Source organism: Cyprinus carpio, chromosome A20 (genome assembly GCF_018340385.1).
Source record: "Cyprinus carpio isolate SPL01 chromosome A20, ASM1834038v1, whole genome shotgun sequence".
Taxonomy (NCBI): Eukaryota; Metazoa; Chordata; class Actinopteri; order Cypriniformes; family Cyprinidae; genus Cyprinus; species Cyprinus carpio.
This window is the reverse complement of record NC_056591.1, coordinates 26095943-26120287: the sequence shown is the minus strand read 5'-3', so window position 1 is coordinate 26120287 and position 24345 is coordinate 26095943. Positions and strand designations below refer to the sequence as shown.

Sequence of the window (24345 nt, the reverse complement as noted above, 5' to 3'; positions counted from 1 at the left end):
TTGTACTTAGATGTAGCCGCTGCATCCACATCTCACACAGATGTAGATGTTTTTAGATTAATGGGTAAGTATTGTATTCTAACAATGGTATATTTTTCCTATAAGATTTTATGACATCGAATAACAAAAATAGATTTTGTTGTTGTTGTTATTATTGAAAAAAAAAATACAAATTTGTATAAATTTCCATATTTAAATTGGTCAAATATTTATTTCCTGAATTTATATGCAAAAAAATTAATAAATAAAAAATAGAAGATTATTGGCATACAAATTTAATTTTCCAAAGTTTTTTTACATGGAAGTAAAGTGTGTGCTTTAATGTTTCAAATAAGCTTTGTGTAAAATGTAATATATATATTACTCACAAATGGGTAAAACCTACTGGTAATTGGTAAATATTTACAATTAATTAGTTTTTGGGGCTGCACTGTGATCCTTTAATAGTCTTTTAATGTCATCTAATGATTCTTGTCACCTTTCTGTGTTTTCTGTGTTCCACGTCTTGACCCCCTTGAAACTATATTTACAGTCATTTTCACTTGTACATGTGAGTAAATGTTGAATGACTTTTAGAATAGTGCAGTTTTGATGCATGTGTCTGTTGATGAATATCCCTCTCTGGTACGATTCAGAAAAACAGGCAATCAGTGTAGTGTTTTTTCTAAATAGCGTTAAAGTAAATGGTATGTTACCATATGAAACACTGTACCGTAGAGGGATATTCATGCTGTCAGATGGTGGGCGGACACTAAAGTAGAGAAATTCTCAAAAAGCACAATACGCAGCAGAGTGAGTCAACAGCACCCAAGACCTCCCACAATATGTAGGTGGCAATAAATTAATGGTGCTGAAATGGAATATATCAGGTAACTACATATGTTGAATAAATCGGACGTGGATGATAAATGGTTGTTTACATTCGCACCACGTACAGAGGAAAGGCTGTTTAATTCTGCAGTGTCCAGGCCTTAGTGTTTTCGGAATCAGTTTCATGCTGTGTGGCTTTAGAAAGGTGAGTCCCTGCTGATGGGGGCCACATGTAATTTATTTCATTTTCTCAGATGCCATTTACCCTTCCATCCACTTCCGCAGACACTGTGTGTTTACTCAAACATTAGAGGAACTGATTTAAACAAAGGCTGAAATGGAAATGCTGTGATCCTCTGTTCATGTGGAGAAAAAGTGTGCGGTGGCTGGCACAGGGGTTGCCAGGTCTGCTTAACAAAACTAGCCCAATGGCCAATCAAAAATAACAATATTCCAAATATCAAAAAACTCAAAATATGTAATTCCAACACCTAATATACATATTTTACAGTCACCATTATGCAAACTGAAAACAACTATATAGTAGTGATCATAAACACAGCTCAAAGGCTCCATACAGTACCATTGGCCTCCCTCAAAAAACTTAACATCTACCACAGTTTTATCAATAGTAGAATATAAAATATTTCAATACATTCATTTCAGTCAAATATAATTTATGCAGTATGTCAAACTATTAACCCATGGGGGAAAATCAACCTGTACTGTGGTAACAGTTTAAAAGTAGCCCAATTCTAGTGTAAAACCGCAGATTTGGCAACCCTGGGCTAGCAGTTCTGTTAGCATAAAAACACTTTGCAAATTGCAAAAACTTTTCTTATATTTTTTAATTAAATACAACTGAATCCTCAAACAAAAATGTAAAAAAAAGCAAGTACACAAGTGGTATACATAATAATAATAATAATTTTTATATAATAATAACAATGATAACAATAAAAATCCATATACCAACCAAGTGGTAGTGCATTCACTGACCTTTTCCTAAATAATTCCATAAAGGTCACTGGACACAAATTTCTTACTTTTTCCTCTCATTTTCATTTCTTTAAATGTCAACACATCATAAAACACAAGTGCAAACACGTATTGCAAGCATGTAGGACTGCTCCCCAGCATTTGGTCATAAACATCAACCTGATCTAACTAGTTCCCTCAATAATAAATTCATTGCATTCTTTTTCTATTCTCCCATTCAATGCTTGCAAGAGAGGCAAATATCTGATGCACCTTGACAACATGAAGTCAGACACAAAAAAATGAATGTGGAAACAAGAGTTTGGTCTCTTAAACAGGAAAAGAATTTTGCACCACAGTCATTCTGCTACTTTACAGAAAGAAAACAGCACTTGGTTCTTAATTGCAAACTGTGGTGAACGAATTATAAAAGACTGAATGTTTTTCTTTAGACAACACAGCTCGTATTTGGCTGATTTACCTCAGTCCAGAAGGGGATGGCGCATCTCATAATGCTGGACCAAAGTATCTCAAAACAGTTCATCAGTTCATATCTGGTGGTTCGAGTGCTCCTCGTTGGCTCAAAATCCTCTATTTTGGTTCCTTGGTCATGTATCCATAATCTCCCGTGCTGGAGTGGGTTCATGTGGGAGGCTCGTGGCATTCGGCAGAGCTTGTCCGTGTCCCACTGAGTTCTGCTGGACTTCCATAGGAATTCCGGATGCATTCTCTCGATTTGGGAATTCTCGCGACTGTTTCCGATACTCGAGAAAGGTGCATACCTTAGTCGCAATAGCCACCACATTCTTGCCGACAAAGATGGTGGAAACCCGGCTGTCCTGGAACAGCACCATGTTGACGCCACGTATGAGGATGGTGACGATATTGATGGTGACCAGACTGAGAAGAGGATAGAGCATCATCTTCTGGGGAGACACGTGGTCGCCCTGCACGCTGATCTCACTCAGGGACACACAGGGAAGAATCAGAAGCAAAATGTAGCAGTAGAAGAACATCAAACCTTCCGCCCAAATGGGCAAACCCGTCCTCTGCGGCTCCCAAAGGTTTGCCTGCATATCCAGCAGGTCCAGCAAGTCCAAAGCCACCCAGAAGAGCCGGCCCCTCATGTCCTCTTTCCTCCGAAAGGTACGGACGTATTCCATGCTGTCCAGAGCCACCAGAACTAGGTAGAGGCCTGGCACACAAATGGACAACAATAAAGTCAAAGCCTTCCGGGCAACAGTCTCCAGACTCTTGCGATCAGCCTTACAGTTCTGGAAGACAAAGTAAAGCTTGATCTCCAACACAAAGATGTAGAGGAACCAAAGGATCATGGCATATCCTCGTCGAGCTGTCCGCACTTCTGCTCCAACCCAAACCGCCACATAGCGAAGGACGATAAGAAAGCAGACGTCCCCAACAAGGACAATAATGCAGACTCCGATCTTTCGTGGCCCCTGATTCTGCTCCACCAGGTAGGCGTCCATGAATGCCATGCTGGTCATGATGACAAAGGTGGTAAGACACACATGCCGCTTGTCCGGTGGTGGCAACACCATGCTGAGGGCCACCACCGCATACACCCACTCACAGCAATGTTGTCCGCTCCTTGCACTCTCAATGTAGCTGGTCAAGCCTTACTGGGCTGGTTGGAACAGTTGCTTTTTCATCCCAGTTCAGTAAACTTTGAAGGCATTTGCATTACCAATATTTTGTAAACTTGAACAAAGTGAAAAGAAAATATTCTACAAAAAAGCCTGTTGCTCCCAACTGGCAGTTTAATTCACTGCTTTGCAAGGGTCATATTGATTGTACATCTAAAGAAACGGTGTTAAATGATACAAAGTGCCCAAAATGCTCCAGAGCAGGATTACTTTGCAATGGAAATGCAACTTTAAAAGACCAAAGAAACCTAGTTTCGCAATCGTGGTCTCGGCAAATGATTCTTCTCCAATTAATTGTAAGTCTGAAGAAGCAGTGCTAAATGATTCAAAGTTCCAAAAAGGTCCAGAGCAGGATCACTTTTTTTAAAAAGAAATGGCACTCTTGAAAACCGAAGAAACCTTTTTCACAGTCTTGGTATTGGCAGATAATTCTTCCCTGGTGCACTAAATGGAAAAGAAATCCACCCATTAATCAGCAGGGTCAAAAGTTTTACTGCGCTGGTTGGAGCAGTTGCCTTTTCAACCCAGCTCTGCTAACTTTGAAGGCATTTGCATTTCCAATATTTTGTAAACTGGACCCAGGAACAAAGTAAAAATAACTTATTTTACAGGGAAAAAAAGCCAATGATAGTTTGATTCACTGCTTTATAAGGGATGAACTGATTGTAAATATGAATACCGTATATAGCGTTAAATGAAAAAAAAAAAAAAAAAACCGGTCCAGAGCAGAATTGCTTTCCAATGGACATGCAACTCTTGAAAACCAAAGAGACCTGTTTCACAGCCTTGGTCTTGGCAAATGATTCTTTCTCAGTTCACTAAATGGAAGAGAAATCTGCCTATTAATCCGCAGGGTCAAAGTTTGCTGGTTGTCATTTGAAATGCAACTCTTATAAACTGAAGACAATCTTGGTCTTGGCGGATGATTCTTCCCTAGCACACTAAATGAAAGTGAAATCTGCCCATTAATCATTGAGGTTGTATTGATCCTGTTAGACGGCATGCATGCCCGACCTCAGCATTCTCAATGAGATGCCATAACTTTCCTCTTTCATGGTCATGCGATTGGAAGGTGCTGTGAGGATACATGGGTTTTTTCCGGAAGCTTTGCATGCATTTGCTGGATTGTTGGTCAAAGTTCTTTGGGCTAAGTACGGTTGTGTTAGGTCCTTTTTCCTGTAAGAGTAAGATTTGAGAAAATGGGAGTATAGGAATGTTCAGACTATAGATACTCAACAATTACATAGCAACATTTGTTTGCGTCTGCCAATGTGGAATTGCTCAGCACTAGAAGATTGTTTTATGAGGGCTGGTGGTCTCCATCCATAGATCATCCAGACATAGGGTCAGTGGCTCCAGGGGCTCCACATCTGTCTATGGCTCCCCCAGGGGGAATCTCTTTTACAGGGCTTCAGTTTCATCCTCGCCTGCTCTTCTGACACAACCTGGAAAGAGAGAGGCAAGAAAAGGAGCTGTCAGCACAAAGTGGATAATAAATCACGGCTCACTGCTTGTAGCCAACGGCATATCCGGTCCTGCCATTGTGTCAGCATCATTTAAAGACATGTGATAACAACATTGGGAAAATACACTGTTACACAGCCACTTATTCATTTGCACCTTTTAATAATACAGTGGATGCTCACAGATCTGTACAGTCCTGTGCAATAAACCACAGAAATTTCCCAGCATTGATTTAAGCTTCACATGCAGGAGAGTGGAAGCCAAGCAGTGCAAAATTATTTCTTCTTCATCTTTAGTTATTTATTTATATATTTAGTCTTGTTTTCCATTACAAATATCTCAAAATTGTTAAATCAGGTCATGTTTCTGAAAAAAAAAAAAAATGCATAAATGAAATGTCAGCAGAGTAAGAAAAAAATATCTTGTATATAAGTTAACTTTTCTTACCCAACTGACAAATACTGAAATATATTTTTCTTGTTTTAAGCATAAACTCACTTTGTTCTGATACTATATAAGGGCCTTTGAGGATCCACTTAGATATTATTATTTTTTATTTTTTTATTTTTTTTGATGTTAGAATGATACAGACTTTATAATTTGGACTTTTTTTTAACATGTCATGAGTGCATGTCATTTTCTTTTTAAAGAAATGTCCGTGTAATGTCTTTCATCTTTGATATTTATTTAAACACAGATAAATATTTTATTACTTAAATCTGTCTTTTCATCACCAGACATGACTGGGTTCTCGGTTTTGTTTCTTTTAATTATCGACTTTGTCTTTGATGTGTCTCATATAATTTCTTAGAACAAATGAAACTAGATGCAAAAGATGACATACAGTCAGTGTGTAGAGCCATAACATAAATGGGGAGAGCTCAGATCATTTGATTTTGGAAGAATTTGATGAGAAATGTTCATATTGAGATCTAATAACTGATTGGAAACTCTGGTCTTTTGGTAAAAGTGAACATGGTTTGAAACTAAAGGATATTACTTGGGTAATTTTTCATGAGAACTAGGAGACTTCAGCAAAAAACATTACTCTCGAGTAACGTTTCCTTTCAATTGAATCTAATTTCTGTCAAGGAGAAACAATTGAGCTATTAGGGGATCACGTTTTCTTTTCTACAGGATCACTGAGCTTGAAAGTTGGCTGAGGGAAAAAGAGAGATTTGATTACTGTTTAAAGAAATATCTAAGGAACACTCTTGAAGTGATTCACAAGACACCAAATTAACACAAAGACAAAACAATTTTACTCTAAGATAATGTTCTTTTTCAAGGCTAATATTAAAACAAATGTAAGTATGGCCTGTCTGTCCAAGAATGATATAATTTCTAATCATGTCTTTGATGAATTCATGCAGGTCAATAAACTCTCATCATTAATAATTCAAGCTGAGAGACTGTGGAACAGTGCTTGGAGATCCATTTAGACCGACCTGTTTAATATTCACACACCGAGCCGCTGGCGTTTTTCTGATAGCCAAGGTCGCAGGAGTGCCAATCAACACACAGGGCTGACATTTCACAAAAATGAAGTACAAATAATGAAAACTCGACACAAAACACATCTCAATCTCATCCGCCTATCTCATCCCAAATGAAAATATCATTCTGAAAAATGGAAGACACACAATAAAGTTTTAATGGGAACTAAGATCAGGTCATTTGAGTGTTTTTAATGCAGACCATCAGAAGATGAGTTAAGCTCACTGTCATGTCCAACACAATCTTATTAGCATTTGGCAGAGTACATAGATAGCTGACATGGATCTCATTTCTATGCTTGTCAGCTCAGAACAGGGGCAGATTTAAATCAATATAATAGTCTACAGAATAATGCATTTGCGATCACGGGTTCCTACTACATGCACATTATCTGTAGATACTTCACTCCGATTATGCAGGTGGAATAAGAAAACACTGGAAGTGTTGTACTTTTTCTCTTTCTCTAAATTCTATCTCTATTTTTCTCCGACCAGTTACATGCGACATTAGTATGCATACCCATACCAAAAAGTAGTATACTTCAAGTTTATTTTATTAAGTATACTTAAGTAAAGTTCAAGTATATTTTTAAGTATACTTTATGTAGCAAGTATACAAATATCAGTGTTCTAGTAGTATACTTGTAAGTGTACTGTTTCAATATTCCTTGGGACTAAATAGGCCCACTTTCTAGTATATAAAAGTACACTTTTAAGTATACTTTAAGTATAACAGTAGCAGACTTTGAGTACACAAATAGTTTACCTCTATGTTTGTAGTTTGTATTGCAATTATACTAAAAGTAAACTTATAGGTATACTGATGGTTTACTAATTAAATACTTTGTGCACTTTTGAAGTATAGTCTCAGTAAACTACTAATTTAGTAGTTTTATACTGCAAATATACTCATTTTTCTTAATATAAATATTAAGAGACTGGCATGTCTTAAATATACTCAGTTTTCTTTAAGTGAACTTAATATCATACTTTATGTATATTACTATGTCCCTATTTAGGTTTTAATTTGTATATGTTTTGTTATATGAATATCTGAACATACAAAACATCCAAAGAAAGAACAGGGTATCTGCTTGTAAACGAAAACATTTTATTCTAGCTTCATGCATTCTTTTTTTAAACACTTTAATGTGGGTGAGTTTCATAAAAAATAAAGAAATAACATTTTGAACAAAAAGCTGAAAAAAAAGACTATGAATTGGATTCAGAATGATAATCAAAATGTAGATGGAGTCGATCAACACCCCAAAGCTTGACTGTAATTATTACCTCTTTATCGGTCGACATTTTATTACATAGCGTTACCGCTTTGATGCTGTTTCATGTCACATGATTGTGTTAGATTACATGTGTTAGTATCTGTTGTTTCTTTTTCTTCTTCACCTGTGTTTTCTTTGAAATTCTGTACAGAAGATGTGTACTAGCACCCTCTACCATATAACAATGAAAACACGGATTCTAGGAGCACAAGTATAGTTCAAATATATTTAGACTTTTTGTAAGTAGAACTCAAATATACTTTAATGTAAGTACATAAAAAGTAAGGAGTAGGCTACATAAGTACTGAGGAGTACATAAAAAGTAAACTAAAAGCATAGTTTCCTATTTTTAGTTTAAAAGAAGTACACTAATAGCACACTTGAATAAACTTCTTTTTCGTAAGGGTATACAATAACTGCTCAGTGAAGCAAATACTCCTTAGATGTATAAATGTACAATTTTACAGTAAAATGTTTCATTTACAAATTTACATATAAATCATGTTATGTTTATATTACAGTAACAAGTACTTCAGCCTTTGTGTTGTGCTGAAAATTTTTACCTAATTTGGTGTTCCCAGTCAAAAAAGACCAGATTTAAATGATTGCTTGTAAATCTCTCATTATGCTATATTATCACCAAATCTTAGATTCAATATTTTTATGAACTTGTTTTCTTTCCATTCACACTGGTTTTGTATTTCTTTTTGGAAGTGATTGATTGTAAGCCTCGTTGATCTGAACTTATGCACATCAGTTTTTTTTAGAATGAAAAAAGCATAATTCGTGGATAATTTAGGCAAAATGCACTAGATTTTTTTGAAAGTTGTTATACCTTTTGTTACACGAGGGTTCATGTATTTAATGTACTTAATCACAGTTGAAGAAAAATCCTTAATGGTGCTAAAATAGGCTTTATTTTGTTTATGCAAAAAAAATAAAAATAATAATACATTTTGGAGAAATATACAACATTTCAAATTGCTGAAGATGTTGCTACAGATAAACCAAAGCCTGCAATCAAAAGTCTGAGATCTCAATATAAATTCAAACATTTCTCATCAAACAACATTATTCTATCCATATTCGTTTTATATCTTCATACACTCACTGTATAAAAACCATTGACTCATTTGTGTCTACTTTTATTTCACCAAATCAATTTTAAGAGAAACATCTGTGATAAAGTTGATGCCAAAGTCCTTGCAGACGAATGAAACAAACCAACCAACAGCAAACCAGACAAATGTTCCAACTGTTCAAACTTGGCTGGGTGAAATCTTAATATCCCTTCAATGTAACTTCCCTCACAGTGAAGACAAGATTATATTGAGCACAGCTGTTCTCAGACAGGAGCTGTTTCTCTGACAAAATCCCATGTCTTTATCGTTGCCTGAATTAAAACAATGAATTATGAAATACATCATCTTTCAAGGTCCTAATGCATAATGAAAAGTTCTACAATATTCATAAAGACTTTGTCAGTCGTCCTTTTCTATATCAAGTGCTGCAAAATGACATGAAATCTGATTAACTGCCAAATCTCGGCTGAACTCGCTCCCAAACTTGCCCCCGTCCCTCTTCTGCCCCAGGCACCACTGAACTATGAACCCCAACCCCCCCCCCCCCCCCCCCCCCCCCCAAAATCCCACATCCCCAGGTACTTCCACCCCCCCTTCCACTAACATACGATGACATGCACCAGACACTTTGTGCAGCATTGGTCTGCTCACTACCTCATTCACCATGGAACTAACATCATTATACCACCTCATCAGTCAGTTTAAATAAAATAACTGCTCTTGAGCCGTTTTGTCACTTTAATCAGGCTTAATAATTATTTTTTTGCACTAAAAATCTTTTTGTCTGCACTGTTTGTTCACTGTACATCTGCCATGTGCCTTGCGCTGCTTTAACTTTATTTTTTTTTATTATATGTCTTTTTTACATTTCCTTATTGTATAGTTGTATCTTATATTTTATATTTGATCTAGATTTTTAGGCTCTACTGTCAGTGTTATCTCTATGCACCGGGGGTCTGAGAGTAACGCAATTTTGATTCTCTGTATGTATGTACTGTACATGTGGAAGAATTGACAATAAAGCAGACTTGACTTGACTTGAAATCTGTTGGTCACAGAGACTAAAAGTATCCTGATAGAACTTAATTAGTACATTTCAAAGAAATTTCTTTTTGTTTATAAAATCTTATAGGACCAGACAGTGATCATTCATTTTAAATGAATCATGCAAGATTGAAACTAAGAATAGTCATTTAGCAGAAAGCTTTTATCCAAAGTACTTTACTAAAACCAATCTAAATCTAGTGACGGATCATAATTAATAGTGATCATGTGCTCACTAGCAAAGATGTGTTTCCATAAAGTTATCAGAAGTCAAACAGCAAGAAGTGGTTGAAATCAAAAGTGCCAATTAATTTCAGAATGTACTGCACAGGTTTTTATCTGTCCATCAGTAAGCAAAATGGTGTGTACAAGCTTCTGAGGAAGAACCAGCTGCATTTGCCAAAGTTTGCGGGGTTCACGGCATCAGACATTTGGAAGATATCCAGGAGTTTTATTGGTGACACTTGGTATCAAGTAAACAAGATATTCATGAACAGAACTGAAAATTAGTGATAACAGGGCTGACTAGTGTGTGAAACGCTGAGCGAGTTCATGAAAATACATGGACCTCTCCGGTGCAAAATACATTCTGGTGTGAGAAACTGTCATGGTTTTATTGCTTTTTAAGTGAAATCGTGAAAAATAAGCACTGTAATTATGTAGTTTACAATGAAATTGCATTGACTTAGTTACATTGACTGTATATTCTGAAAGAAGTCATGCTAAAATTTAGACTGAAAGTAAGAGCATCAAAGACTAAAAGAGCCATATAAGCCTTTGACTTATTTTTATCACATACAAAGTGTGGGGACTTTCTGAGCAAATCAGCTGTTTGAAACCGTTAGTAGGCCTAATAATACGCTGATCCCAGCAATGTACAGCGCTATGAATAAATTATGTATTGCTGTATTACTGTTGCTGTGATTTTTAGGCTACTTATGCTATTTTTATGGAAGCTTGTTTCCAGATAGATAGATAGATAGATAGATAGATAGATAGATAGATAGATAGATAGATAGATAGATAGATAGATAGATAGATAAAATTGAAATAAATGTCACTCATAATTCTTTTTTTATATAGTTTATATCGTGCTATTCTGGCTTTTTTCTGAGAATTGCGATTTTATATTTTCCACAAGTTTTTACTGTATTTGAGTATGAATTATTTGTAAAAACAAATGCAACGAAATATGTGACAACATGCCCCAATATAAAATAACTATGCCTGAGAACACAATTCAGCATTTGAGTTCAAGTTTACTTCATTATAGAAGTTGATGTGATTTGGTTTTATTGTGTTCACGTGTTTAATTATAAATAATATTATTATGTATGCATTAGTGTTTACAAAAGCTCAAAGCTATCAACTATTACTGTATAGTCCACTTTGTTGAGTGTTTAGTTGTCTTAGACAGCTGTAGACAGTTTCTTGCTTTAGAAATGTCAATTTTTGGCCAGAATAAACTGCAGTGTGAACCAGATTTTATTTTACGTCCATAATAAAGCATCTAGCAGCCAGAGAAGTTTAAGGACATCCAGCTCAGTGAATCATCTGGAACTGATGCCAACGTTTAGACATCACTGCAGTCGCCGCCACCATATTCAACACTAATGAAGTCTACAGTGTGTGTCTGTGTCTCAGCAGCATACAGTATGTAAACGGTTTGACAAGGAAGTACACTGTGCTGTCTGAATTATGTGAACATGGCTTTCAGATGCTACACTGGCACTTCTGTTGGCATAGCAGATGTCCCCTGACATCCCTTTATAAGTGTAAAATTTTTCTCTTACTTTTCATTCTGACTGAACACGGTCTGCATAACATGCCCATGTCTGTTTTACAAGCCATTATGAAAAGTAAACACACTAATATGAACAGTTTAACAGCATAAAGTGAAAAGACATTTCTGAAATGTTAAATATTCATCGGAAAACTATTTTCTGTGGCCCGTGAGGACGTCCAAGCCTTGCGTGTAGTGCTAGGGTGTCTTTTGGCACTCAGCTAAATATGTAACTTGTGAATTTTCTAAGCTAACTGTGCCAGCTGTTGACCCGAGGGCCGGTTGTTTTATTCCCCCAGCAGAAATCATTTTAAATGTATATTAATTCAAAGGCATTAGCAAGGTCATGAAAATGTTGCCACACTAGGGCACTCTCATTTAGTTCTGTGTAATTATTCATGGCTTATTCTTATTCTGTCACATTTCAAGGAAAGTAGACGATGAAATTGAACACTGGGTATCCATACTGAGCTCTTATTAAAATCATGTGAAACACTAACCTGAAGTCATTTCATGTTTATTATTATTGCAACTAAAAGTATGTAAATAAGTATTTCCATCATGTTCAATAAAGTAATCGAAATTAGTTTCGAGGGAACTAGGGTATGGCTTTTCCATAAGCAAACACCACTTACTTTTCCTTCAAAGCAATTGTACTGTAAACATCTCTTTGCCCATTATGGAAGAGTTTGGGGTTTTAGCGTAATTAATAGCATAAATACTTTTTGAAAAACTAACTATAAAAAATGACTAGAGACAAAAGAAAGATATGAGTGCTTAATCAAATATGTATTAACATAAAGCCAATTCAGAATGCTAAATGGATTAACGTTTACATTTATTCATTTAGTGGCTGCTTTTATCCAAAATGACTTAAAAATGAGGCACTATGCAACAAAAGTGATTCATCCTAGAGGGACAGAAACATGAGACACGCCGCCGAATAAAAACTTCCAGCACAAGCTGTATGACATATACTAGAGAGTTTGACAATTTATGTTAAAAATTAGAGTTTTTCTTTTGCCTATCAAATTAAAGTTCAATTTGCTGCTCTTTCTGGTCAAGCCCCGCCCACTTATACTGGAAGGGACTGTGACTGGCATGTAAAGCAACCAATCACATTTCACTGCATGTTTCGGGTCTGATAAATGTAACGTCAATCATTCATGTGAAACGTTCGTTTTCAGGAAGCACGTATCTTGTGTGATTTCATTTCACAGAAATGTCATTCTCCCTTTTATTTGTTCTAAACAACATTTCTTTTAAAATGTCAATCCGAATGTGTTCTTTATGCACAAAGAAGGATAAAAGGGATCAAAGCTTGTATGTATGAATAATTCATCCTCAAAATGAAGAAAATAAGAGTGACGTGCAGAAGAACATCAAACATTCACAAACATCATATCTTAGATTAGCAGTTAATTAACTAACATCCAATTTATTCTGCTTCTCCATTATAAAATGTCATAAGCTAAAAGTTAGTCATCAATATAACTAATATATATATATATATATATATATATATATATATATATATATATATATATATATATATATATATATATATATATATTTTACATACAATTTTAATAATAATAATGATAATAATAATTATTATTTATTTATTTATTTGTGTGTGTGTGTGCGTGTGTATATATATATATATATATAATAGATATAATATTTTTTTCTTTGTATTTATGTGCATTTGGGTACATTTTGGATCTCTGAGAGAAAATGTGCTTTTTTAAAATGAATTTGATTTCATATTTGTGTGTGTGTGTGTATTTGTATATTTGCATACATTTTTGGTCTCTGTGTGACGGTGACACATCATTTTTTTAATTAAATTTTATTTATTTGTTGTTAATTAATGTGTGTGTGTGTGTGTGTGTGTGTGTGTGTGTGTGTGTGTGTGTATATATATATATATATATATATATATATATATATTGTCAATTTCATTGGCTATTGCTGGTTTTATTATATTTTAATGCATACTACTGTTCTACTAAACATTACTTTTGTTATTTTGATGAAAAGGAAGTGTAATAAACAACTACATATTGATCAATAAAAATTACTGAATATGAATTCTTATATCAGCAGCACAGTGAGCGCATTGATTTGTAGGGCACGTAATGTTGTTCATTTATTTAATGATGAGCATTGTTCACCCTCAGGACAATAAATGTTGTTTTCCAGCGGCCATCTACAGTCTTTAATCTTATAATGTCAATATCTGCTTTTTATCTCCTTCTGTAATTCATTTTATTTTTTAGGTGGGTTTCTGTTTTGCTGTGCTTGAACAAACTTATTTTTTTTTTTTTTATCTGCATCTCCAATATTATACCTACATATTTCTCATAACCACTGAGGTCGTGTTGCCAAACCAGAGAAAAACAACAGACATAAATAATAGTCTGTTCTTCTGCTGAATAAAAGAAAACACCTCAGCCTGACAAGTCAGCACAAAAATAACTGGAATCGTTTGTGATAAGTTTGTTAACTTTGTCTGACAGTTTAAGGAAACTTAGCCTTGAAGTTTGAATGTTTTATAGGCTTTATGTGCTTTGAATATATTTGATGAGATCGATATTAAGGAAAGATTATGAGTCAGATCAGTTAAAAATAAAGCATGCAAAGTGTGTTCTGAGTTTAGTGGATATAGCTCAAAAACAAGATGAATTTTGGTTTTATGGATATGTTGTCAAGTCAAAATAGCAAATCCTTTAAAAGTGAAATGAGCAAATGCATTAGTCATAAAAGAGAACAAGAGGAACCTGCCAAAGCTTTGTCTGCTGGGAAATCTGAAACTTTCAGGAAATGAAATTTTCATAGGACATTTTATTGTGATGTAATATCGTAGTGCATTAACTTTTAGATGTCACTTTAGTTGAGTTTGAGTGCTTACTATTTAGTTCAGTTTTCCCTGGATATGTAATTGTAGTTAATGGTAACTTTTATATTTACACATTCTAAAGAAAATATGAGCAATTCTTTAATGTGCAAAATATGTCAGTACGATGCTTAGTGTTTATTTTAGTGTTATAGATTTTATTTATATTTTGCATTAGGTTTTATATTTTCCATTATCATTTTAATATTTAGTTCAAGTTTTAGTGTGGTGTGTTTTTGACTTTTTTATTTTAGGTTTTTACATTTTTTATATTAATTAGTTATTTTAGTTATTTTGACTAAATAAACATGAGAAATGGTGCTTTGCCAACTAGCTAAAATTTTTAATACTTTATTCTTTAAATAAATTTGATAAATTTGTATTTTAGTTTTAGTTATTTTATGAAATAATGAGAAATGTTGTAGCTGAAATCATTTTTAAAAATATTTTACAAATTTTTATTTAGTTTCAATTAACATGTAATGTATTTCAAGCACTGAAAATGTTTTTATTTTTTATTTTTAATAAATGATTTTAATTTTCGGTTTTATTTAACTCTAATATGATAAGGCATTTGTGTGGTTGTCCGTGTGCTACTATGTGGTTGCTCTGTTGGTCTGATTTGTTATTAGTGTATTTCTACATGTAGATTAATTTATGTTCTGGATGGTTCTAAATGGATGCTCAATAGTAACAGGGATTCTAGCCTTAGTAAACACCACTAATGAATAAACATTGTTTTAAGTAGCTCATTAATAAAAATCAGCCAGTTTAATATGTTTACTTTGCATTTTAGTTAATGCTCCTCATCCAGAAAATTATGCAATAATTTGCTCTTCTTTACAGTAGTTTCTTCTGGAGCGAACTTGAGTTGTGTGATTTATTTAAGAACACAATGCTTTTACAATTAAAAATTAAACCTTTGACCTTAGCATCAGACTCCCATCAGAATACTCGTCTGCTAAACTTTTCTTTGGATTTTGTATTTGTTTCGGTAGTTTATTTATTTGTTTGCTTCATGGTGCATAATATTTAAGTGTCTAGATATCCTTGGATGCTTCAGTGCATGTCTGCCGAATATTATTCACCTGTTCTGTTGTCCATCAGGTACACTTTATAAAATATATATATTTTTTTGAAGATTATTGGATAAATATTATTAGATGGAAGCCAATTTATGAAATGGGATTTAAAAAATTATAATAAAGGTAATTTCAACTTTTTATCTCACTATTCAGACTTTATTTCTCTTACAATTCTGAGAAACATAGCAATATATAAAGTTGTGAGATATAAAATCAGATATTTTTCTTGCAATTCTGACTTTTTTTGTTACAAAATGTAGTCAGAATGGAGATACTGTATAAAGTTGCAATTCTGATGCAATTACATTTTTTTATCTTGTGGCAGTAACAAACTCCCATATTTGAATATGTTTTACATTAAATACTATTTCAGTCTGTCTACTTCAAAATTTCATTATTAATTCAATGTTACTTGATTTTTCTTTATAATTATTTATGAAATTTGCTAGCAATTTCTAGAGTGAAAATAGTAGCTAAAACGGTGTGAGACGAGTTGCTTACGGAGGTTTCATGGTTCTAGTTCGAGACTGGTTCAGATCGATAACTCTATTATGAGCAGTAGTGACTTGGTATACAAAAATAAACAGCAGCAGATTAAAATCAACGTAAAAGCAATTCAGATCAGAGCCGAGAAGACTAACCCCTGAGAGCAAAGACTTGATCTTTCTATCAGTCGTGTTAATCGCTGTGCTGGATAAAGTGATGAAAGTATCTGCTCTGTATTCACCAAACACATCCAGCTCAGATAATCACTCTCTCTCGCTCTCCAGAGCCTCAATTAATGCATGGAATTGTGATTAAACCAATCATTGCACCTTCAGCGCTCACAGATTAACTCAACCAAGGTGGAGACAATATCAAAGCATTCGGCTCAGGATCAATCCATTCCTGATAGAACCAGCAGATTTGGGACCTGATGTTTTTCGGACACACTTTTCAGTGCCTGTTGTACATGAGTCTGGAGGTGTTATGAGGAATGGATTGATCCTGAATGGTTATTTTAGATTATTTTAGATTTTATTTGGAACAAACTGTTCAAGTGTTTGAGGTCAGTAAAATATTTTAAAATGTTTTTGAAAGTCTCTTTTGCTCACCAAGCCTACATTTATTGGATAAAAAAAAAAACTGTAATATTGTAAAATATTATTTCAACTTAAAACAGCTGTTTTCTAAGTGAATATATTGTAAAATGTAATTTATTCCTGTGATCAAAGCTGAATTTTCAGCATCATTACTCCAGTCTTCAGTGTCACATGATCTTCAGAAATCATTCTAATATGCTGACTTGATGTTCAAGAAAATTTATTATCAACATTTTGTTGAAGAAATAGAAATGTTTTGTAATATTATAAATGCTTTTAGATTTTATGTATCCTTGTTGATTAGAAGTATTGATTTCTTTAAAAAAGTCAGAATTTGTAAAATGAAAAGTCAGAATTGTGATATAAAAAGTTAAAATTACCCATTTAATTATTATTTTGTATCTTTTTTCTGTGGTGGGGAAAAAAATATTTGTGAGACGTAAAAAAAGAAAAAGTCTGAATAAGATATAAATTCACAATTAACCTTTATTTTTTATTCCATGGCATCAAAAGAATGGCTTTGATTTGAAATAGAAATCTTTTGTAACATTATAAATGTCGCTACTGTCACTTTTGATCAATTTAATGCATCCTTACTGAATAAAAGTATTAATTTGTGAAGAAAAAAAAGTGGTGTATAGTACATATGCAAATTGTGCAAAAGGCTCATTTATGGTATTTGGGAAGGCGGTGCATGTAAAATCTTTGCTAACTGGCATAGAATCTGACACACATTTGCTTTTGTAACTCATTCACGTGTGTTTTTAAGATGACAGCTATTCAGAGTTTTATGCATGAGGCCTCTGGAAATAATGGCAGACGTCAACGTATTTTAGAGTTACACAGGAGCAGCTTTTCGCCAGATGTCATAACCGCTCTGACTAATCGAATCAGATCAAAGTTGGATGTTTAATTCGCACTGAAGCTCACGCTGTGCGATGACAGCAACGAGTCTCACACTGCAGCATTACAAATCACAGATTTACACATTTATTAACATCAAATGAGCAAACATGTCATTACTTCGACTAGAAGCAGAATGCAACGCTCTCGGCGTGTTTTCAAGGTCATCGCTGATCTAAACCAATACAGACTGATGTAGAATCATGTCTTCAGGCCGGAAAAGAAGCTGATCCAATATAATTGACATTAATACATAACCATTTGTGACTGCAAGGGAACGCTAGTGAAAAACATATTTTAACTGAATAAATCACAACACATTAAAAAATATATATAAAATCACATAAAAATTTTCTCTTGAAAAAACTAAAAAAAAAAAAAACAATTTGAGATGTTAAATATATAAACGTCTTTGTTTTGCTGTCATTTCTTGCCAGCACTTTTTAAGTTGATAAGTCGCGCTAGATGCTTTTCTGGCTCAGGATTTGGAATGACTTTCTTTCTGTCAATCAGCTCAATTCTTTCTGCATATCAAGGTTTAGACAGGGTTAATTGATTATAGACAATTACTGTGTGTGAGCATCCACGTCTTTCACTACTGTGGACAGGGGTCAAATGGAGGGCAGTGTAAGGTATTTTGTGCCAATTTAAAAAGAAGCTGTGGACAGTTTGCCAGAAGTTTCTTTGGATGAAACTAGCCTGGTGAAAAGATCTGCCAACAGCTGAAAAGGCAAAGTGCAATTAAGACTGAGAAGTTCATTAGGCAACTCAAGACTTTGATTCTACAGTAATATTAAAGCTGTTCAGCCAAAAATGAAAATGTGCTGTAAATGTCCTCCCCTCAGGCTATTCAAGATGTAGATGAGTTTGTTTCTTCATCAGATTTGGAGTAATGTAGCATTGAATCACTTGCTCACCAGTGGATCCTCTGCAGTGAATGGGTGCCGTCAGAATGAGAGTCCAAACAGCTGGTAAAAACATAACAATAATCCACAAGTTATCCACACCACTCCAGTCCATCAGTTAATGTCTTATGAAGCCAAAAGCTGTGAGTTTGTAAGAAACAAATCCATCATTAAAGTGTCGGTTCTGGTCAAAATACCAGTCCATAATCCATAATAACACTTCCTCCAGTGAAATCTCCTGTTATCTTTAAAACATCAAATCATTTTGGACTGTTTTCACTTGTAAACAATGTTTGATCTGAGCATATTTCTCCTTATTCAGACAAGAAAAAAAGCAATACACATCTTTTCACTTTACAAGATGTTAAACTGATGGCACTGGAAGTGGTAGTGGATGTGGATACTTGTGGAGTGTTATTATGTTTTCAGGGCATCAGGTGTTTGTACTCTCATTCTGACGGCACCCATTCACTGCAGAGGATCCATTGCTGAGCAAGTGATGTGATGCTACATTGCTCCAAATCTGTTCCCATGAAGAAACAAACTTAGTTGTTGAGTGAATTTTTAGCAAATTTTCATTATTGGGTGAACTATTCATTAAAGCTTTAGTGACAGTCATAATATAACTCTACTAACAAATCATCTTGTTTCCACACACAGGGACGGTGGACCAGCTTCGGACTAAGTCAGCTGCCAGCCGTCTCATCACAACAGAAGCACAGAGCCTGGAGGAGGAGACAGGAAACGCGGCCCAGACGCTGATAATCAGAGACGCAGCTGTCTCTCTTCAGATGGAATTACTGTGGCTTTAAAAGGAACTCAAGGACGAATAGGGGTGAGTGATTAAATGTGCATTTATTTGCATTTGACGGGTGACTCGCGACAGTGAAGAAGACTGAATAACCTGAAACTACTTCTGAAGATTTGTACTTTTTATTGTATCATTTTATTATTTAAATCAGCAAAAGGCAATAAAAAGTCATCAGGAACAAACATACAATTATACAATATGTATAATAGAATATCATATAGACTATATATAAATATATAATATATATATATATCAGGAATATATATTTATATATATATAAAACATTAAGGACCATTAAACATTTTAGACCATAATGCTATTTTTAAATAAGTGTAATTGTAATTTTATATATAATTAACAACAAAATTATATCTATTAAAAAACTACAATTCAAAAAATTTTATATTTTATATATATAATTTTAATTTATCTATTTATTTTTAAAAAAAATTTTTTACTTTGGGTTAAATATGAAACATACTTGACAGGTTTTGTGAGAATCACCATTATAATCACCTATATTTAAAATAGTTATAAAAAAGATTTTTATATACAATTTCATATACTATTATAAAAAAAATATATAATTTAATTAACATTTATTTAGATTTTTTTAATATATCTATACATTGTATTATAATAATAATAATAATAATAATAATAATAATAATAATAATAATAACAATAAATGTGGTCATAATATTCATATCTCAATATTAATGATCCTAAAGTAAGATTAATTTTTTAATGTAAAATATAATTTTCTATTTTTTCTTTAAATTTTTGGGTTAAATATGACCCAGACACATTTTTTGACAGGTTTTATGAGAATGATCTTTATAGAAAGAAAAAGAATTATTAGGGATATATTTTTTTATTAACGTGTGAGTTTGACTCTTCTTTTTCATGCAGTGCCTTTTCACGTTATGCTGCTTCATTAAATGGCTTAAACGCTGTCTTTGTTTTCGATAATTATCCAAGGCGTCAGTCATTAATTACATGCTCATTTGCATTTGTGCGTGCAAAGCCCCTTTCCCGATCAGCGCCCGTCTCTGCCTGTCAAAAGACACGAGCTTTCGCGCACTGAATGAGTTGATGCTGCTGAATCTGTGACAGCTGACATGCCATTCACTGAATGCAGATTCTCCTTTTCTTTGGAAATCAAAGGCATAATGAGGTGAATGAGTGCTACTGAAAAGCTTTAGATGAGAGGAGAAAACAGCATGGAACTGAAAGATGATTTTATAGAAAAAACAATTCCTACAACATGTAAACACTAAAAAAACATAATTCTAAAAGAAGAATTTACTACTAAAATAATTTTACACAGAGAAAATGAATTAGACAACTTAAAAATAAAATATTAAAAATAAATATTAAATATATTATTGAAGGATTAAAGGAATTATAATTAAAACATATATTAAACATAAAATAGAAAAATAAATGCAAATAAATAAAATTAATAACAATCACAACCACCACAAAAAAAAGACACCAGAAAAAAAATCATTAAAATTATAATAAAATAATAAATAATTATTACAAAAACAAAAAACCACGCCTACAAAAAAAAACAGCACACACACCACACACACACACACACACACACAGACCCACACCCACACTATATTATAAAGGATAATTATAATGTAATATTTTTATATTTTTTTATTCAAAAAATGGGTCAAATAAGCTCGCAAGCCAAGTAATCAGAAATTTTTATATATAATATATATAACTATAATATATATATATATAGATATATAAATATATATATAATATATGTATAAATATTATATATATATATATATATATAGTTAAATAAGTTGGTAAACTCAGAGTTTTAATATAAATTTCTAAAATTGGTAAAGATGGATGTTTCGATTCAGTTTGACAAATTATTGTTTTTTTTGGAACATATGTGTCCTGTTGAATTGATGATAACATTAAAAAAGTGGTGTGTGTGGGTGTGGTGTGCTGTGTGTGTGTGTGTGTGTATATATATATAATATATATATATTATTTAAATCAACATATTAATTTGAGGATATGTGCTTCTGGAGCAGATTGTTTTTGAGATAACATTAAAAAGAGTGTGTGTGTGTGTGTGTGTGTGTTGGGTGTGTGGGTGTGCATACACTGTGTGTGTATATATATATATAATATATATATAATATATATTATATATATATATATATATATATATCTAAATTATTTAAATCAAACATAGCTAATTTGATATGTTCTTCTTCAGCAGAATATAATAATTTTTATGAAGAATATATTATTTTTACAACAACAAAAGAAGCATCTCACCTTTATTATTCATCCTCTGAGACTAAACACAGTTGGGTCTTTCTGTACTAAACCACAAGAGACCCAAAGAAACAGATAGAGAGAAGTTTCCCTTTCCTTCCAGCACATTCTCATGAGACACAACTTCATCACTACACAGCAGCTTTAACTTAAAGCACAAGACTGACATATACAAAAGACAAGAACATTAAAAACAGACCCAGAGCCGTGAGCTCGCAACAAACACCCAGAGATCGAGGAATCACTAGATTTCACTTTTTCTGATGAAAAGTTGTGTTTGCCGTTTAAACTTTAATTCAAAACTCTTATCTATTTGTCAGTGTTTCTTTATCAGTAAAATATTGTAATGCTTTGTTTTTATTCATTTTTAATGTGGCTTTGATATCACAAAACCTTCTGGTGCAAGAACTCTTTTAGTCATATCAGGTACTGTGTTGAAGTTTTTTGGCATTTTTCCTTTGCAATTTGAAAAACAACAGAAGCTATAGTCTCAAAATCTAGTCACACATTGTAATGAATAATATTCCACAAAATATTAAACTTGAAATCTCCAGTTTGTCTGCTCAAATTCTCAATCGCTCCTCTCTCACAGTTTGTTTTGATGTGTGTTTTTAAACTGTATCAGGCCAGATTGTGTTTTTTTTTTTTTTTTTTTTTTTTTTTTTGTAATAACAGAAAGCATTTTGTATTATCTGTAAGTTAAAAAATATAGATATATTTGAAATATACATAAAAAATACACACCTAAGCAAAAAAAAACAATACAAACCATCTCAAAATATAATAATAAAAATTACGAATTATCACAAAACCAGTCTTAAGTGTCAGTTTTTGGACATTGAGATTTGTACATCATCTGAAAGCTGAATAAAGTACAATCATCCTGAAAGCGTGACTAAATAAAATCTTTTCCCAGAGAATGTAAAGGTGTGTTTTTTGCTACTGGCAATATTTGGTCGACGATAACAAAAACTATTTCACAACCTCTGGCCTCCTGCGGGTGCAAAAAAAAAAATCTCTCCATTGAGAAAACTGCCCTTTCCCGTTCTCCAAATAAAGTCCTTCAACAATTCACATTACTATTAAAAATGAAAGTTTGATATATTTACAGAAAGGAAAATGGTTATTTTTTTTTTACAAACATATCTTCATAGTATCTGATCGTTACTTAATATAATACTGATGTTTGAAATACAAGAAGCAAATCTTATAATTTTGACCTCATGACAAATGTACTTTTGGCTATTGCTACAAATATACCCCAGTGACTTAAGACTGGTTTTGTGCTCCAGGGTCACATATATCTAATAATACAGTGGCATGCATGAAGTGTTAGAGCCCTATTGTACTTACATGTAACTTAAATATTCCACATTCAGTGTGCACATTATGATGAGTGAATTATTTCAGCTCGTTTTAAGAAAGTAAATCATTCCTATAATGAAGACATTAACCAGTGAAGATCTCCAGGAAGAAGACTCTTCCTCTCTCTGTCTCCTGGCTTTGATCTCTGAATCTACTGACGGATCTGGAGATTAAAAGTGTCTTTCCGCGAATCATAAATAATGTACATTACCCCAGGAACTGACTAACTGAGCCATTAGATCATTATGGTTGTTAATACTTTTTCCCTGTATATTTATAATAATAATTTGCTCCTGCTGAAAGCCGCAGATAAAACATGGGCTGGTTATTATGGTACAGTGAGGCTGATGACATATAATGCTGTACAGCAGCAGATTTAATGAGAGTTATTCAGCAAAAGACACCTCAGTGTGAATGGATGAACACATACTGTACTCAAGTGCATTAAACATAATGTGATTTAGTGTTACTTGATCAACATCTATAATTAAGAGTGAAATTATATATTGAGAAGCATATGCTGCATTAGTCTGCTAGTATTAGATTTTATTATGTTGCATGTTTAATTTAGTAAGTGATGTCCAGTTATTATCTTGGAAATTAATAGCTGTTTTGCATTTTGCTTGATTAAATTCTGAATTGATTTCATTTTGGCTAATTGTTGCTTCTGTTTCTTTTGTATCACAATGCAGGATACAGTGTGTTTTGATTGTATACACCACATTTTTGCAAGTAGTAGGTAATCTGGCTGTTGCATGCATTCAAAAAAAAAAAAAAAAAAAAAAAAAACCTTTTAAAGGACAAATACTGATATTTAAGGACTAGCTTGTCATATTTAAAGGAGTATTTCACCCAAAAATTAACAATTGCTGAACAATTACTCACCCTCAGGCTCAGGCCATCCAAGATATAGATGAGTTTGGAGAAATGTAGCATTGCATCAGTTGCTCACCAAAGGATCCTCTGCAGTGAATGGGTGCCGTCAGAATGACGTCCAAACCGCTAATAAAAACATCACAATAATCCACAAGTAATCCACACCACTCCAGTCCATCACTTAAATGTTTGTAAGAAATAAATCCATCCATTTAGACATTTTTAACTTCAAATCGTTGCTTCCACCTAAAATACGAGTCCATAATCCCATAACAACACTGTGACGCCTCATCTGAATCAGGAGAGAAATATGCACAGATCAAGCGAAAACAGTCCAAAATAGTTCTAAACAAATATGAGGGTGGATTTTGATGTGGAAGACAACTGTAGATGGACTTTTTCACTGGGGGAAGCGTTATTATGGATTATGGACTCAAATTTTGTTAAAAATGATGGATTTTTTTTTCTTCTTACAAACACAACTTTTCACTTCACAAGA

General features: G+C 33.3%; 1 protein-coding gene across 1 annotated transcript in view; it reads right to left on the bottom strand.

The window, feature by feature from the left end:
• Nucleotides 1-1544: 1544 nt before the first annotated feature.
• Nucleotides 1545-24345, bottom strand: part of LOC109061715 (transmembrane protein 121-like) — a 41933-nt gene continuing 19132 nt past the window's right edge. The window contains exon 2 of the mRNA XM_042778410.1: nucleotides 1545-4897. Within this exon, the coding sequence (XP_042634344.1) occupies nucleotides 2397-3347 (951 nt within the window). The 5' untranslated portion in view covers nucleotides 3348-4897 and the 3' untranslated portion in view covers nucleotides 1545-2396. The remainder of the gene's footprint in view (nucleotides 4898-24345) is intronic.